This window comes from Pipistrellus kuhlii, unplaced genomic scaffold, assembly GCF_014108245.1.
Source record: "Pipistrellus kuhlii isolate mPipKuh1 unplaced genomic scaffold, mPipKuh1.p scaffold_m20_p_34, whole genome shotgun sequence".
In the NCBI taxonomy this organism is placed as follows: Eukaryota; Metazoa; Chordata; class Mammalia; order Chiroptera; family Vespertilionidae; genus Pipistrellus; species Pipistrellus kuhlii.
The window spans coordinates 2,139,640-2,158,337 of NW_023425534.1; the positions used below are offsets into that span (position 1 = coordinate 2,139,640).

Consider the following 18,698-nt stretch of genomic DNA (forward strand, 5'->3'; position numbering starts at 1 on the left):
ATCGGTTTGGCTCAGTGGATAGAGCATTGGCCTGCGGACTGAGGAGTCCTGGGTTCGATTCTGGTTAAGGGCATGTACATTGGTTGTGGGCACATCCCCTGTGGGGGGTGAGCAGGAGGCAGCTGGTCGATGTTTCTCTCTCATCGATGTTTCTGGCTCTCTATCCCTCTCCCTGCCTCTCTGTAAAAAATCAATAAAATATATTAAAAAAACACACACACAAAAAGTGACCAATCTGGTGGGTGTGGCTCAGTGGTTGAGCCTCAACTGATGAACCAGAAGGTCACAGTTTGATTCTTGGTCAGGTTCCCACACCTGGGTTACCACCTCAATCCCCAGTAGGAGGGGTGCAGGAGGCAGCTCATCAACGATCCTCTCCCTTCTTGATGCTTCTCTCTCTCTCTCTCTCCCTCTCTGAAAACAAAAAAATATAGTGAAAAACAAAACATGACCAACTATATACTGTTTACAGAGATCCCTTTACATCCAAAACCACAGAGTTAAAAGCAGAAGGATGAGACAAGACATTGCTTGCAAACAGTAACCAAAAAGAAGAGCGTGAGTGGCTATATTAATACCCTGCTTCCCCGAAAATAAGACAGTGTCTTATATTAATTTTTGCTCCCAAAGATGCGCTAAGTCTTATTTTCAGGGGATGTCTTATTTTTCCATAAAGAATACGGTACACATTTATTGTTAAATGAAAATAAAGGAAATTTATTACCTGTATACGGTACGGTAGTACAGTAGTTGTCAACACAAACCAGACAAACTGTGAATCCTACAGTATCAAGAATTTACTCATTTATTCAATGACAATCATGTCATCATCTTCTGGGACATCATCATAACAATCCAATTCCTGAATTTCCTGGTGAATTTCTTGTGACTCCATTTCTTTCAGAATCAGTGGACCAAATCTCTCATGTTTAGCCTGGGGGGGCCCCTTATTTCCGGGGGAATGCCTTATATTTCACTCAGAAGGAAACCTGTAAGTAGGTCTTATTTTCGGAGGATGTCTTATTTTCAGGGAAACACGGTATCAGACAAAACAGACATTACATCAAAAAAGTTACAAAACATAAAAGACATAGGTCAATACAAGGTTTAATACAAGATGTAACAGTTATAAACATTTACATACCCAATGGCAGACCATCAAAATACATGAAGCAAAGATTGATAGACTTGAAAGAGAAATATCAATACATAGTTTCACAATAATAGTTGTTGGAGACTTTAATATCCCACTTTCAATGATGGTGACAACGATCAGAGAGAAGATAAGGAAACAGAGGACTTGAACAGCACAATAAGTCAGCCAGATCTAACCAACAACATAGCACGTTCTCACGACACAGGGGACATTCTCCAGGGTAGACCTTCTGCCAAGCCACAGAGGAAGTCTCAATGGGCTTAAACATACAGACATCATACAGAGGGCACTGGGATGAAGTCAGTAACCAGAACAGGAAGGCAACTGGAAAAGTCACAACTTTGTAGATTTAAAAAGCCTAGGTGCCCATCAGCAGATGATTGGATCCAAAAACCATGGTACATCTACACAATGGAATACTATGCTGCCATAAAAAAGAAGGAATTCCATCATTTGCAGCAACCTGGATGGAATTGGAGAACATCATGCTGAATGAAACAAGCCAGTCAATGAAAGAGAAACACCACATCACCTCACTCATTTATGGATAATAAAGAACATTATAAACTGATGAACCAAAAGATAGATATAGACAGTAAAGCAACAAGCAGACTGTCAAATTACAGCGGGGAGGGTAGAGAGATCTGGGGTAGATAAGAGATCAACCAAAAGACTTGTATGCATGCATATAAGTACAACCAATGGACACAAAACTCTGGAGAGGGAGTGCATGTATAGGAGGGGAGGACAATGGTATATGTACACAGATACTAATTTAATAAATAAATAAAAATAAATTAAAAAAGTATTTTAAAACAACCAACCAATGGATCGAATAAGAAATAGCAGGAAAATGAGAAAATACGTAGACACAAGTGAAAATACACACAATAGACTAAAACGCATGGGATGCAGAGAAAGCAGTGCTAAGGGGAAATATATCAATAAATGCAGTAAAAACCAAGGAGGATTGCAAATCAACCATCCAGCTTCACGAGGGAAGGAACTACCGTGTTCCCCAAAAATAAGACATCCTCCGAAAATAAGACCTACTTACTGGTTTCCTTCAGAGTGAAATATAAGGCATCCCCCCGAAAATAAGGACCCCCTAGGCTAAACATGAGAGATTTGGTCCACTGATTCTGAAAGAAATGGAGTCACAAGAAATTCACCAGGAAATTCAGGAATTGGATTGTTATGATGATGTCCCAGAAGATGATGACATGATTGTCATTAAATAAATGAGTAAATTCTTGATACTGCAGGATTCACAGTTTGTCTTGACAACTACAATACTACCGTAAATAAACTACCAAAATAAATTTCCTTTATTTTCATTTAGTAACAATAAATGGGCACTGTATTCTTCTTCATGGAAAAATAAGACATCCCCTGAAAATAAGACTTAGCGCATCTTTGGGAGCAAAACTTAATCTAAGACACTGTCTTATTTTCGGGGAAACAGGCAGGAAAGCCCTGAGGCCGGACGGAAGGCAGTAATAAAGGCCAGAGCGGAGCGCAGGCAGCGGGAACAGGAGGATGGCAGTGAGGCCTTCTCCACGTCTCCCAGTGCGCTCCTTAGGGACTAGCTTCCTCTGACACACAAACACAAGTGTCTTCTCTGCAGAGAAATCCCCAGAGCTCTGCCGGGGCAGGGAGTCAGGCCCAGCCAGACTCCTTCCTTGGCTCCCCCATCACCGTCTCCCCAGGTATCTTTCCTGGCCGGGCCCCCCCTTTCCGTATCAAACGCCTTTCTCTTCCTGCATCTTCTGTATCTTAGTGGCTCGAACCCCAGCAGTGCCTTGCACAACCGCTGGTGGGATGACACAGCTGGTACACCGCTACCTCGCATGCTGCCTGGACCGCCACAGCTGGCTGAGTGTGGGATCGGCCTGGAAGCATTTTGTTTTGTTTTTTTGTGTTGTTTTTTTTAAATATGTACATTTTATTGATTTTTCACAGACAGGAAGGGAGAGGGATAGAGTTAGAAACATGGATGAGAGAGAAACATTGATCAGCTGCCTCTTGCACATCCCCCACTGGGGTTGCCTTGACCGTAATCAAACCCAGGAACCTTGAGTCCACAGGCTGATGCTCTATCCGCTGAGCCACACCGGTCAGGGCAGGCTTGGAAGCATTTGGCTGAGTGTGGGATCGGCCTGGGAGCATTTCCGCTCAGGATCTCACTGTCTTCCAGCTCATAGCGCTGCCGGTGAGACCTGTCATTCCAACCTCCCATCCTCCGTGGCCTTTCACCCACCGTTTCCCTTCACCTATTGGTGCGAGTTGCTTGACTGCCCTTTTCATAGTCTCCCACCTTTTGATTCGGAGAAATTTTCTCCTATTAGTTGAATAATGTCTTCCCCTTCGTTTTAGTTTGTTATCTTACTTATTTACTTTATTTAATGTATGTGCCCTTGACTGGGAATCGAACTCTAGACTTTTTGGTGTGCAGGCCACTGCTCTAACCACTGAGCACCTGCAAGGGCTTATCTTATTTTTAACTTCCAAGTGCTCCCTTTTAATACATGTCTTCTGAAAGTACCAGCATACTCTTGTCTTGCATGTATTGTCTCTCTGAGGACAATCCCCCCCACCATCCGCTTCCTTGCCATTTCCCCTCACTGTCCATGCGGGCTCAGAACTTCCCACCGGACCCTTCCCTCGCCGTCTCACGCTCTCTGGCCAGCGCTTTCCAGGAACGGGGTGCTCCAGGGCCATGGGAAGCTATGCGGAGCCGCCTGGTCTGCCGAGCTGCTCTGGAAGCGCTCGGAGGGCCTGGGAGGGTCAGTGGGAGCTTCCTCAGTGACAGCTAGTCCCTCCAGGGGGCGCCAGAGAACTAGTGGCCAGGGGGCGGCCTGCCTTCGCTGGGTGCCTCCGCTGTGTCTGTCTGGGCCCTAAAGACTCAGGCTGGATTAACCAGGGCACAGAGCCCGCCTCCCGCACCCCTCCCCTCTCAGCTCCTCAGCACTGAGAACTACCACGGAAAAGGACAAAAAGGGGCCCTCGGCTTTACTTACTGATTTTAAAAAATATATATTTTATTGATTTTGTACAGAGAGGAAGGGAGAGAGTTAGAAACATCGATGAGAGAGTGTCATCGATCAGCTGCCTCTTGCACACCCCCTACTGGGGATGTGCCCGCAACCAAGGTACATGCCCTTGACCGGAATCGAACCCGGGACCTTTCAGTCCCCCAGCCGACACTCTATCCATTGAGCCAAACCGGTTTCGGCTACTTACTGATTTTTAAAGAAGGGAGGGCGGGAGGGAGAGAGACACGAGTGTGAACGGCCCTGGGAGGGAGAGAGGGGGAGAGAGACACGAGTATGAACGGCGCTGCTTGGTCACTAGGGAGCTGAGCCCCTTCCACACCATTTGCATTTTCAATTTCTTCTTCAGAAAGAAGCTACTGGTTTCCTTCCTACTGGGCTCCTCAGGGCACCCACCTTGCTTTCTGATTTCCAAGAGTTCTTTATAGAGATTAGAAACATGAATCTTTTATCAAATAAACACATTGTAGATTCCTTTGAGTCTTGTATTTAGGATTTTTTTTAGGTCTTAGTGTTTTTCTGGTAACTAACTCAGAAGTTCCTCATTTTTACAAAATCAGAGCTATCAATGTGTCTTTTCTGACTTGTGCTGTGGCATCATGCTTGGAAAAGTCTCCTGACTCCCAGCTCATCACGTTTGCTTCCCTAAATAATTAAACCACCGAAGGGCTTGCTCCATCTTCTCTTACTGGAATTCGAGTGCAGGGCCTCTCCGCAATCAACGTGACAAGGTGGATCCAAGAATGTGCCTCACCTGCCTCCCAGGGCACGCTGCAGCGTGAGCCGTGTCTGACCAGGCTGGGATGGGACTGGCGGGATGGGACAGGGCAGGGCAGGCCTCTCCGGGGGGTGCGGCCCCTGGGAGTCCCTCAGACGAAAGCTGTGTTCACAATAACACTTTGCTATGTTCGCCCTTTCCTCCCGAGGCCACATGAGATCAATGACATCGTTGTTCTGATGGCTAAGAAATGTCTAAAGTGGCAGCTGTAGGTATGAATGAGTTTTCAGAGATTAACTCACCGGCTCTCATTGTCTCTGGCTGCTTACTGGCTACCGGTGCTCAGGCTGCAGCTTGCTCTGGGGAGGTGGTGAGTCCGAGCAGAGAGGGGCATATTCTTGGAATACGTGTTGTCACATCGATTCAGAGGTCCCTGCACTAGAATTCTAAGAGAAAATGGAGCACCCTCACCAAAGCCGGTGTGGCTCAGTGGATACAGTGTCGGCCTGCGGACTGAAAGGTCCCAGGTTCGGTTCCGGTCAGGGGCATGTACATTGGTTGCGGGCACCTCCCCGGTGGGGGGTGTGCAGGAGGCAGCTGATTGATGTTTCTCTCATCGATGTTTCTGACTCTCTATCCCTCTCTCTTCCTCTCTATAAAAAAACCAATTAAAAAAAAAATGGAGCCCCCTCTTCAGCTGCTTAGTTATATCTGCTGGGAGCTGCACATATCTGTATACATTATTTTTCAATACATAGGCATTTTGAAATCCTTAAGTCTTCCTGTGCTTATTATACTGACACCTAAGAAGCACACTTTGTCTTGTTTTACAACATTTACCAACCATCAGTTTTATTTCTAATTACATGTTGTTGGCTATAACCCACGTACAGAGTGCTTCAGGGTCCACAGGAATTGAAGATTGTAACAGGGTCTTGACAGCGAGACGTCTGAGAATTGCTGGGTTTCAGGACAAAGACCCCACATTACTTCTTCCTCGGGCACACGTCCACCCGCGGCCGCTAGGATCTGCGCGGCCACGCCCGCAGGCCCAGGCTGACAGCCAGCCCCTTTGGGACCACGCTGTCACCGAGGCCGGGGAGGAGCAGGACACGCCGAGGTCACACCGGCATTTACCGTATTTTTCGGACCATAAGACGCACCAGTTTTTAGAGAAGGGAAATGAAGAAAAAAAGATTCTGAAACAAATAGTGTCCTAAAATATTTTATGTGCATTAAAACCCAACATCACAGTCATAAACACATATACTCAACCCTGTAAAGTAAACAGCAGCATTTAGAACCATTTTAGAGCCGGGCAAGCACACAGAGACCACACAGAGCCGGGCAAGTAAAAAAACTTTTTTTTTAAAGTATATGTGTAGGCTATATTTGGACCATAAGACGCAGGGACTTTTCCCCCCCACTTCTGGGGGAAAAAAAGTGCGTCTTATGGTCCGAAAAATACGGTAAATGCCCGGCCTGAGCTGACACACGGCTTCTGCTCCCATCGCTGCCAGAACTAATCACAGGCCTCCCGCGCCCGCCACGGCCCCAGGAAGCACAGCCCGCCCGCGCTGGGCACGAAGAGCAGTCAGGCTGGTGGACACACGGACAGCCACAGGATGCCGCCTCTCCGACAGGGGAGACCCACCAGAGGAGGGAGCGACACCGGAACAGCTCAGCCCACACCCTCCCGAGGAGCAGGAACAGAAGGCCACGGGACCTGTGCTGCTGCCGCCTCTGGTTTGGAGCTCCAGCGTCCAGGCGGTGTGCACATTGCTGCATCTCAGCAACCAAGTCCCCCAAACTATATTCAATTAGGTTTTGGGACGTCTGCCTAATCACCACAATTGAAGATTCATTACTGTCCATATGCTCCATGACAACCAGACTGACAGAGCTGCAGCGGCTAATAAAACCTGTAATTTTCTTTATGATGCTTGGTACTCATTCAGTTTAAAGAGAAAACACGGACTCCACTCCAGTCAGCAGCGAGCCCGGGCCCCGGGGCCGAGGAGCAGGCGTGCGGGATGACCTGGCGTCACTGAGCTGGCACGGTGTCAATCTGGCCGCCACGCACTAGCGCGCACCCTGGCCTGGCCCCGCACAGGCCCTCCTGCATTTGGGGAAGGCGCCCGCGGACGCAGCTGCCCTGGTCACCGCACTCTCGCTGTCCACTGGCCTGCACTGCGACAGCCCCAGCCCCAGCCCCACCCCCGGCGGCAGACTGCCTCTGCTCACCCTGCCTGACCGCCTCTGGAGCTTCCCAGCAGGACAAACTCCGGGGCCACCCCAGGTCCAGGGTAAAACCCAGCTGCTTACCTGCCACAAGCCAAAACTACAAAACCCTTCGCACCGGACACTGACTCACTCCCAGTGCCGTCGCTGCTGTGCCACCAAAGGCGGCCAACAGCAGCCCTTCGCGTGGCCCCGAGGACATGGGGCAGACCGCCCGTCTGGCCGGCGGGGCAGGGACAGCCCGCGGGGAGGCCACACGGACTCGGACCCGGACCCGGACCCGGACGGAGGCTCCGGGCCTGGCTCTTCTGGGCTCAGCATGAAGGATGTGTGTGAATTTGCTCTTTCTCTGTAACTGACTATAACTATTTTTTAAAGTGAATTTAGATGGCTCCACACGGATACTTCCAGAAAGTTCCTCTAGAATGACTTGTGGCCAGAACTGCAACGTGATCCTCAAGAACACATGCATTCCACATGCAAAACACACGTGGGCCCGGGAGCAGGCGCTGTTTGCCTACGGGGGTTACAAACCAGATGTGGGCGAGCACCTGGGGAATTCTGAGGACGGAGAGCGAGTCCGCCCGGCGAGGTGACCAGGAGCACCGGGAGCTGCTGGGGACTGAAGGGGCCGATGAGGTCACAGTGCCCTGGACAGACTGACAGCCACAGAGCACCTCCCTGATGCTCCTCGCTCAGCACTAACAAGCAGCCTGCAGGCCGGTGTTAGAGCCCCATTGTACAGATAAACAGTGAGGGCCAAACACGATTAAATGACTTGTCTACGATGCAGGAGTTCACCTGACGATGACCCCTGACCCAGGAGCTGGCTAAAGTTAATAATGTGTAGCCCGGCTCAAACCGAACTCCTCAAACCGAACTCCGGTTCATAAAACAGGTCGCCTTTGGGGAGTGAAAGGCAGCCTACCGAGAGGGCTCAGGTGTCCACACCCCCTCTCAGACAGCAGACACCCACACTACACCAAGAACGCCAACAAATCCATAAAAGCAATCCTTGTACCTTTTATGCTCAGGCCAGATGTACTGGCATTACTTTCTACAATAATGCGCCCAGTGCTATGGTAAGCAGCTTGCTCAGTTTCCCCACAGCCCCTGACAGTGACGTTCTGGTCTGGCCGTGGCAGATAAAGAAACGGGCCAGAGAGGGGAGGGGACTCGCCCAGCCGCGGCTGCTAGGAAGTCTATCTCACAGTGAGTTCCAGGCTGTGCTGTGCCAGCCGCGGCTGCCTTTCCCAGCTCCGGGGCCGGGTCTCTGGCTTTCCAGGTAACTGCCCCCCACCCACAAACCCCCATGGCTCATGGCACCCCGCATGCGAGGCCTGGGCTGGGGTTCCTGTGCCCACGCTGTGGCTGCGTGTAAGGGCGGCGGACACTGCCTCTCAGTGTGCTGGAAGCGGCCTCCTGCAGCCATTGCAGGCTCTTCACTGGGGACAGGTGGGCATGAAAGATAAACAATCACATCATGGATAAGCCAGGAAAGCACGACGGGAGGCTGATCAAACAATTCCAGGTTTCTACAACCAGGAATAACCTTTGAACCTGAAGTAAGTCCCACTTAGAAGGAAAAAAATTACACAATTTACGGAATGCGTTAACCCTCAAAATGTAACCTAAGTTCAAAAAGGTACCAGGCTGCCCTGGCCGGTGTGGCCCAGTTGGTTGAGCGTCGTCCCATGCTCAGAAAGGTCACAGGTTTGGTTCTGACGTGGGTAGGGCACGTACAGGAGGCAACGATTTATGTTTCTTTCTCTCTCCCTGGCCCTCTCTCTAAAAATCAATGAACGTGTCCTCGGGTAAGGATCAAACACAACAAAAAGCCCTAGCCAGTTTGGCTCAGTGGATAGAGCGTTGGCCTGTGGACTGATGGGTCCCAGGTTTGATTCTGGCCAAGGGAACATGCTTGGGTTGTGGGCTCCATTCCCAGTAGGGGGTGTGCAGGAGGCAGCTGATCGATGATTCTCTCTCATTATTTATTTATTTTTTAAAAATATATTTTATTGATATTTTACAGAGAGGAAGAGAGAGGGATAGAGAGTCAGAAACATCGATGAGAGAGAATCATTGATCAGCTGCCTCTTGCACACCCCCTACTGGGGATGTGCCCGCAACTAAGGTACATGCCCTTGACTGGAATCGAACCCAGGACCTTTCAGTCTGCAGGCCGATGCTCTATCCACTGAGCCAAACCGGTTTCGGCGATTCTCTCTCATTATTGATGTTTCTATCTCCCTCTATCCCTCTCCCTTCCTCTCTAAAAATCAATAAAAATAATTAAAAAACAACAACAGCCCTAACTGGTTTGGCTCAGTGGATAGAGTCAGCCTGGGGACTGAAGGGTCCCAGGTTCGATTCCGGACAAGGGCTTGTACCTTGGTTGTAGGCACATCCCCAGTAGGGAGTGTGCAGGAGGCAGCTGATCAATGTTTCTCTCTCATCGATGTTTCTAACCCTCTATTCCTTTTCCTTCCTCTCTGTAAAAATCGATAAAATATATTTAAAAAAAGTATTAGGCAACTAGTGATGACGGACATCTATAAACACTAAAAAAGCATGACCTTTAGGGTGAAGGGGCAGCAGGTGACCCCTGGCCTCCAGTGCACGTCTCTGCTGATCACAGCATGAGCACTCCGGGCCCAAACCGCAGAAATTCTCATTCCTGAGCAGAGGTCATGCCAAGGGCCTGGGCAGTACTTTCCTGCCACTGGCCAGTTCTGTTTCTTTCTCTTCCTGGCACGCCCTGAGACACAGCAGTTAAAAAAAAAAAAGGCCAATGCCTGGAGAAATGAGCTCAAGTTCCTTTCTGGGTCAAAGTGAATGGTCTGGATCCTATCTCCACATCCAGAGCTTGGATTCTCTCTCCCTGGGAGCCTGGCCTTAGACCTCCCCTCGCCGTGTCCAGCTGTGCCACCTGCCCCGCGGGCAGCCGGCTGCTGGCCTTCTGACGCTGAGGAGTGCTCTGGCTCCAGCGAGGGACACCGCCCGGGCGCTGCAGGCCCGGGGCCACACAGGATCCTGGTCTGGAAGGAGGGGCCGCTCCAGCTCCGCTCCTCCGGGAGAGGGGTCTGCAGGGCACGGTGCCCACAGTGCTGACAACAGCCCCCTTCCCAGCAGCCTTTTGTGTGTGGCCCTTTCAAACGTTTATGCTATTTTATTTATCCGTAAGTTGTTTTAAGTCCTTTCATGAACAAGGCAGGACATAAGTAAAATACATAGTAAAATGAAAAGTTTAATGAAAAAGTAAACACTAAAATTCCATAGCTGCATGCCCCATATTTCCGATCCATTGTTTTCTCACTGCACGCATGGCAAAGAGGAAAGCTTCCCACCGAATTCCCTTTAAGAAAGCAGGAGGGGGAAAGAAAGGTATTTGGGTAGATAATGCAGAAGCAGAGCATTAAACTTTCCAGAGGCAATTGCTTGAAACGCCCGAAGCAGCAGAGTAATAACTAGCTTATGGTTCATTAAAGAAAACACATTTTTGCCGAAACCGGTTTGGCTCAGTGGTAGAGCGTCGGCCTGCGGACTGAAGGGTCCTGGGTTCGATTCCGGTCAAGGGCATGTGCGTTGGTTGCGGGCACATCCCCGGTGGGCGGTGTGCAGGAGGCGGCTGGTCGATGTTTCTCATCGACGTTTCTGGCTCTCTATCTCTCTCCCTTCCTCTCTGTAAAAATCAGTAAAATATATTTAAAAAATAAATAAATAAAAGATATGTGTTCATTTCATTCAAATTTATATTTATATATATTTAAAAATATGTTAAAATATGTACACAGACAATAATTTAATTTAAAAAATTGCAAAAAAAAATAAAAAAAATAAAAACAACAACAACAACAACAAACACATTTTCAGTTTAACCCCATGATGTTTGCCGATCACATTATGAGATGTCAGCGGAACGCACTGGGTCTCCCAACAGTCCCCTCCCCACCAGGCGCCCCTCTGGACTGGGCCCGGCGCCCCTGACCAGCTCTGCTGTCCAGACAGGGCCTGGCAGAGCCTCCGCCTCCGGGTAGTCCTCCTCCCTGCCTGCCTGTCAGAGCTGACGCGCCCACAGCTGTATCTCTGGGCCCCACCTGCCTGTGTGGACCAGGCCTGCACCCCACTCCCAGGCTCAGCCCAGCTTTTGGGACCCCTCTCCTCCAAATCAAACTCAAGACTCGCAGGAAGCAGAGTTCAGAGAGAGACGGTCTTTTGAAGAAAAAAACAAACACTTGGTACTATGAACAGAAAGAGCAAAGAAAGCTTTGGGAAGTCAGAGCCCGCTGCTATCCCTAAGTTCTGGGACCAGGTTTTCATTAGCAAACTCAGCCAGGACAAAGCTAACGCCGCTTTCTGCGTGTAGCCTTTTTAAAATCAGCAAAACCACATGTTTACCAAATGTCAAAACTAACAGCGAATCCCATCTGAATATCCGCTTCCGTCAGGCACTGTGCACATTCCCTCTCCGCCGCCACGCCCCCTCAGCCCGGGACCGGAAGTGCGTGTTAATGCTTTATTATAATAGATGCTAACACTCAGTGTCAAAGACAAGCAAGGCTAACCTGCCAGGGGCACGAAGCTCCCCGAAAGGGAAGGGGGAGTCACCAGGCCCCTGCAGAGCCCGTACCCTCACAGCAGCTCTCTGAGCAATAAGCTCTATGAAGGACAGCTGTCAGTAAATGGAGACTTTGCTATGACTTGTTCAAGGTCACTCAAGTGGCATCATGGGCTACAACTCCCGCTTCTCAGCCTCTTTTCTTTTTTTAAACCCTCACCAAAAGGATATTTATCCATTGATTTTGAGAGAGTGGAGGAGGGAAAGACAGAGAGAAACACATCAATCAGCTGCCTCCTGCACACCTCCCACTGGGGATGTGCCCACAACCAAGGTACATGCCCTAGACTGGAATCGAATGTGGGACCCTTCAGTCCGCAGGCCGATGCTCTATCCACTGAGCCAAACCGGTTAGGGCTCGTTCATTGATTTTAGAAGGAGGAGAGGGATGAGAGAGAAACACTGACTTGTTCCACTTATCCATGAATTCATTCATTGGGCGTCTCTTGTATGTGCTGATGGGGGATCAAACCTGCAACCTTGACATACAGGGATGATGCTCCAATCCACTGAGCTACCTGGCCAGGCGGAAGGAAGATTCTTAAACTGATTTTTGACTATTTCTAATTACTTCAATTGTAACTATGTATTCTGATTCTAATCTTTACATTTTTATTTATTGATTTGTCTCTATTTATTCCTTCTTTAAAAATATATACTTTATTGATTTTTTACAGAGAGGACAGGAGAGGGATAGAGCGCTAGAAACATCGATGAGAAAGAAACATCGACCAGCTGCCTCCTGCACACCCCCTACTGGGGATGTGCCCGCAACCAAAGCACATGCCCTTGACCGGAATGAACCTGGGACCTTTCAGTCCGCAGTCTGACGCTCTATCCACTGAGCCAAACCGGTTTCGGCTATTTATTCTTTCTAATTTTTACATTTCTAACTAGAACTCGCAGGTTGCTTCCATTTGAGACTCCCGGGGAAAACCTGAGCGTCCTGAGCACCGAGGGAAGCTCTGATGTCTGGTGGGAATGCTACTCGGCATCACAACTGACAGCAAACAAGACAGGTGTTACTGGCCACTTCCAGCCACAAGTGTAAGAAGTAAGGACTTATCTCTGAACGGTCTGAGCCAAATCTAATGGAGACAACGAACCTGAGGCAACTTACTGATATGATAGTCCACTTATTACCTGCCTAAGGGCTGTGGGTGTACCCCAAACCTGCCTAAGGGCTGTGGGTGTACCCCATAGTCTCCATAAAAGGGACAGCAAGGCCAGAGCCTAGCGGCAGTTCTCCCATTAGAGGTGGGCTCCCGCCTGGCCCCCCCATATCGCCAAATTAAGAAAAAGAAAAAGAAATAAGACTTCTATTTTTCCTCTCACTCTCCAACTGGATGTTGTTTCACCTTCAGGCTGCCTTCTGATTTCACAAAAAGGTCCTAGTAAATGTCAAGCCCAGAGACCACCCTTCAGAGCGTATCTTACAGAATCAGGAGGTAAAGTCGGCACAGCACACCTTCTACACGGAGCCTGTACCAGGCGTCTTCAAACTACGGCCCGCGGGCCACATGCGGCCCACAGAGGAGTCTGATCCGGCCCGCCAGGTTTTTTGGGCAGTGAGCGCAGCCGAGGTGTTACAGTAGGAATTAGTAGTTCATATAGTCCGGCCCTCCAGCTCTCTGAGGGACCATGATCTGGCCCCCACTTTAAAAAGTTTGAGGACCCCTGCCAGTGTAGACAAAGGCCACACACAATGACGTAAGCAAGAGGACGTGTTCCCCAGGGATTTCCCATCGTCATAAATTTTTGGGAAGTGCCTTCACTCAGTGGCAGTAAACTTTCTAAGACATTTTGGGGGATTTTATTTGATTTAAAAAAAAATATATTTTATTAATTTTTGTACAGAGAGGAAGGGAGAGGGATAGAGAGTTAGAAACATCGATGAGAGAGTCATCGATCAGCTGCCTCTTGCACACCCCCTACTGGGGATATGCCCGCAACCAAGGTACATGCCCTTGACCAGAATCGAACCCAGGACCCTTTAGTCCCCAAGCTGACACTCTATCCATTGAGCCAAACCGGTTTCGGCTTATTTGATTTTTATTAACCCTCACTCGAGGATGTTTTTCCACTGATTTTTAGAGAGTAGAAGGAAGGGGGTGAGACAGAGAGAAACATGGATGTGAAGAGACACATTGATTGGTTGCCTCCAGGGCCAGGGATCCAACCTGCAACTAAGGTGCATGCCCTTGGCAGGCATCGAACCCAGGACCCTTCAGCTCAGGCCCATGCTCTATCCACTGAGCCACACCCGCTAGGGTGATAGTAGTAAAGCTTTTTAAAAGAAGTATTTCTTTGGCTCCCACCCATCAGACCAGGAACAATGACAGGTCCTCAGATTCCAGAGGTTTCAAGATACACTTTTGACAAATGTTTACCAAGGAGTCTGGCTTAGCCTACTAGTATAGCTAGTTCTGATCATTTGCAGCTAGTATTCTGTAAATGTGGTAAACAGGTCAGTGGCAGCTAAATTACTGATAACCCAGACTGACCATAAAGGGATGATAAGGAAGGATGACTTCAGAAAAGCTAGTTTCATCACCTGCCTTGCTTTTTAAGAACTGCAGAAAGCTTAAAGAATAACTGGCCGGACAGCTTCATTGAAAGGGCAAGAGCCCTGGCCTTGTGGCTCAGTTCAGGAGGGTCGTCCTGAACAATGAAAGGTCCTGGGTTCGGTTCCTGGTCAGGGCACGTACCCAGGCTACGGTTTAGTGCCCAGTTGGAGCCAATATGGGAGACAGCGGATGCTCACATCGATGTCTCTCTTTCAAATCAATGAACATGTCCTTGGGTGAGGATTGGGGGTGGGGGTGGGGGGCACTGAGGGAAGAAACAAATCAAAGGCCGAAGTGATTTGCCCAAAGCCTCGCTGCTAAGTCACACACAGCTCCAGGTGCCTATGGCAGCCTGACATGACTTCCACTCCCCAAAATCATTTCCCTGGGGTTTCAAAGCGGCTAACACCGGAGGGATTTTCACGCGGGGTCCCCCAGAACACAGTCCCGGGCCCGCAGCTCTGTGGTCTGGGGGCGCGGCGGCGAGGGTGACAGCACGGGCTCCGGCTCTTCCCAGAGGCGTGCCTGCGGGCCCGGGCCTTCCTCTCCGTCTGCCTCCGGGTCCCGCCAGGAGCCCAGAGGATCGCACCCCTCCCTCCAGGCTCAGAGGATGACCGGAGGCAGCGTGTTCGCTCAGCAGGTGGCCCTGCGCACTGGGCATCGGGGACACGCGAGCTGTGGGGCACCACGCGGGCCAGCTCTGCCCGGACGGCCAGCCCTGCCGCTTCCCATCCCTCCCAACCCAGGCCGGGCAGGAGGGGCCCGCGGGCGGGGCCGGAGACAAACGCTCCTCCGCCTCCTGCCCGGACCCCGGAGCCTCCCTGCCCTGCAGGCGGGGGCCACGAGGCCGCTCCTGGGCGCCGCGCGGGCCCCGCTCCGTCTGCTGTTCGGGGACCGGGCGCGGGCCCCGGGGTGGGAGTGGGGGCTCCGCTTCCTTCCCGGCCACGGAGCTGCCTCCTGACCTGCAGCCCCCGAACCGAGGCTGCGGGGCCGGGAGGCCTCCCTCCGCTTCTGGGGGAGGAGCGGGGCGGGTTGTCCCCGGAGCCCGGCCCCTCAGGGCCCCACAGACCGTGCGGAGGCCCCTGCGGAGGCCCGGGCGGCTTTGACCTTGGTACCCGGGACTCTGCTCCCATCCCGCCGGCCGGGGGCGAGGACGCCCCCCGGCCCCTCCGCCCCCCGGCTGTGGGGGGCGCGCGTGGCCCGGGTCCTGGGGGCCGGGCTCCCCCTGCGCCTCCTCCCCGGGGCCCTGCGCCTCCCGCGGGTGCGGGGCCCCGGCCGCCCCGGACGGCACCGGGCGCCTCGGCCGCCGAGCGCGGGGCCCAGGCCGCGGGGCACCCCCGCGCGAGGCCCGGGCGGAGGGGCCGCCCGATCGCCGGCGGCCGCGCACGTCAGGCGGGGTCACGCGGCCTCCTCGCCGGCCGCGGCCTCCGGGGCGGGAACGGGGCGCCGCCGCCAGCCCGGCCCCCTCGGACGGCCGGGCCCGGCCTCAGCCCTGCCGGCGCCCCGCCGCAGGCCTCACCTCCCGGCGCACGTTCAGCAACGAGTAATAGTCTTCATTGTCCAGCTCCTCCTCGCTCAAGGCCGTCGCCATCTTCGCAACCTTTCACCCCGCCAAACCGGCAGGCCGCGCTCAAGAGTGCCCGGCGGCGGCGGCGCCACAGCGGCCCCGGCGGCGCCACAGCGGCCCCTGGCGGCCCGGAGGCGCGTCGCCGCGCCCGCGCCGGCGAGCAGCGCGCCTGCGCCCTGCGCCCCCTCGCGGCCGAGGGCGGGAGCGGCGCCCGGGCCCCGCCACGTGCTGGGCCGGAAAGGGAGACGTCGCAGCCGCAGGAGGTGGTGGTCACCCTCTGGGCGCTGCGGAGACAGGCCCCTGCAGGACCTCCCCGTCTGCCTAACTGGCTCCCAGGGCGGGGTGCACCCGCTTCCCAAATAGCCCCACCGGGGCCGCAGCCGCTCGCCGTCTTGTCTTTGCACAGGCGGCCTTTGCACAGGCTCTGCCACCACGTCTCTGGACCATCCAGAGCCCCGATCAGAGGGTGGGCCTCCTCATTTTCATTGCTGACGATCGCCCTGTATTTGGAAGCGTTAGGCCGGTGTTCTGCCGTTTCCATGAAGAGGCAGGCCCCATCTGGCTGCTGATCTAATTGTCTCTGGCAGGCCTGTGCACCTGCAGCCCCATCCCGGCCGCCCTCTTGTAAATTTCTACCTTGTAATTTAGCCGTGGAGTCTAATTGATTTCCACCTGGTGCCCGCTGTTCGGTGCATTATTAAAGATGCCTCGGTTACAACCGCCTAAATAATTTAAATGTCTTCGAAAGGATGCAATTATCAAGAGAGGGTGGACATGGGGCTCCCTTCCCGCGCTCCGGCCACCTGTGTGACCTATCCTGGTCTCCATGATTTCCCAGGGACCTCTGTGGTGCCTTACCTAGCCAGAGGTGCCTTAACTAGGCCAGCTTAGTGCCTTAACCAGACCATCAGTGGTGCCTTAACTAGCCAGAGGTGCCTTAACCAGACCATCAGTGTGCCTTACCTAGCCAGAGGTGCCTTAACCAGACCATCAGTGTGCCTTAACTAGCCAGAGGTGCCTTAACTAGACCATCAGTGGTGCCTTAACTAGCCAGAGGTGCCTTAACTAGACTAGCTGAGTGCCTTAACTAGACCATCAGTGGTGCCTTACCTAGCCAGAGGTGCCTTAACTAGACCATCAGTGGTGCCTTAACTAGCCAGAGGTGCCTTAACTAGACCAGCTGAGTGCCTTAACTAGACCATCAGTGGTGCCTTAACTAGCCAGAGGTGCCTTAACTAGACCAGCTGGGTGCCTTAACCAGACCATCAGTGTGCCTTACCTAGCCAGAGGTGTCTTAACCAGACCATCAGTGTGCCTTACCTAGCCAGAGGTGTCTTAACCAGACCATCAGTGTGCCTTACCTAGCCAGAGGTGCCTTAACCAGACCATCAGTGTGCCTTACCTAGCCAGAGGTGCCTTAACCAGACCATCAGTGTGCCTTACCTAGCCAGAGGTGCCTTAACCAGACCATCAGTGTGCCTTACCTAGCCAGAGGTGCCTTAACCAGACCATCAGTGTGCCTTAACCAGACCATCAGTGTGCCTTAACCAGACCATCAGTGTGCCTTAACCAGACCATCAGTGTGCCTTACCTAGCCAGAGGTGCCTTAACCAGACCATCAGTGTGCCTTAACCAGACCATCAGTGTGCCTTACCTAGCCAGAGGTGCCTTAACCAGACCATCAGTGTGCCTTAACCAGACCATCAGTGTGCCTTAACCAGACCATCAGTGTGCCTTAACCAGACCATCAGTGTGCCTTAACCAGACCATCAGTGTGCCTTACCTAGCCAGAGGTGCCCTAACTAGCCAGAGGTGCAGACGCTCTTCGTTGCCCTTCCTCAGCAGCCCTCAGGGGAGGCTGCAAACACCTGCCGTGGGTTTGAGAAGTTGATTTCTTTCTCTTCTCATTTTGGCCGGATGCGTGCCATCTGGGCCTCCGCAGCCCCTTCCCTGCCCACCTCTGAGGCTCTCTGGCGGGGTCTCTGGCAGGAGACGCCGAGGTGCCCGGCGCTGGGTTCCTCGGCTGCGCCGGGCCCGTGTGCAGCCCTGTCGCCCGGGTGCGAGTGAGGCGCCATGTCTGGCCGTGGGAGGCTTCCCACAACAGCTTCTCACAGAACAGACGCTCACGTTCCATCCGCTATCCGGCGATTTTTTAACGGGCTCTGCTTTTTCCCCCTTTGAAGAGCCGTGATTAGGCTCCAGGCAGGCCGACACTGGCAGGTCTTTCAGAATTCCTTACAGGAGGCTGGGCGAGAGAAACGACCATGTGGAGACACTCCTTTTCCCCCTGATGTTTCTCTGTCTTTCCCTCTCTCTTCCTCCCTTTCCCTCTCTCTCTGCCCTCCCTCCCACTCTTTCTGAAAAGTCAATGGAAAAATATCCTTGGGTGAGGATTAACAAAACAAAAATTAAAAAGGTAAAGTCGGCATCGAGTTTCAGTTTGGGTCGGTGGGAAGGATCCAGAAGAGGGGTCGGACCTCAGCGCACCGCACACTGCGGAGCCGCACGCTAGGGAACGGCGGGGACGCTCACTTTTCTGTGACGTGCCTGCGTCACGAGAAGTGAGAAAAAAACGATGTTTGGAGTGAAAATGGTGCTTGTCTGACTTCATGTGGCTTCGGCATCCCGAGACGGTCTCCTGGCCTCACGGCCACCCAGCAAGCCGAGTGCCAAGCAGATGCGGCCCGGGGGTCCGGGGCTGAGCGTCCAGGACTCGGCAGAGTCTCCGCTGCCCAGGCCACGCCGGGCAGCCCCTGGGGAGGCCCCGCAGCCTGCACC

At 52.4% G+C, this 18,698-nt stretch overlaps 1 protein-coding gene across 1 annotated transcript in view; it reads right to left on the minus strand.

Annotated features, from left to right (window-relative positions):
* The window catches only part of DNAJC11 (DnaJ heat shock protein family (Hsp40) member C11), a 43,599-nt gene extending 27,573 nt beyond the window's left edge, over window positions 1-16,026 (minus strand). The window contains exon 1 of the mRNA XM_036460921.2: window positions 15,873-16,026. Within this exon, the coding sequence (XP_036316814.1) occupies window positions 15,873-15,944 (72 nt within the window). The 5' untranslated portion in view covers window positions 15,945-16,026. The remainder of the gene's footprint in view (window positions 1-15,872) is intronic.
* Between the last annotated feature and the right edge of the window lie 2,672 nt (window positions 16,027-18,698).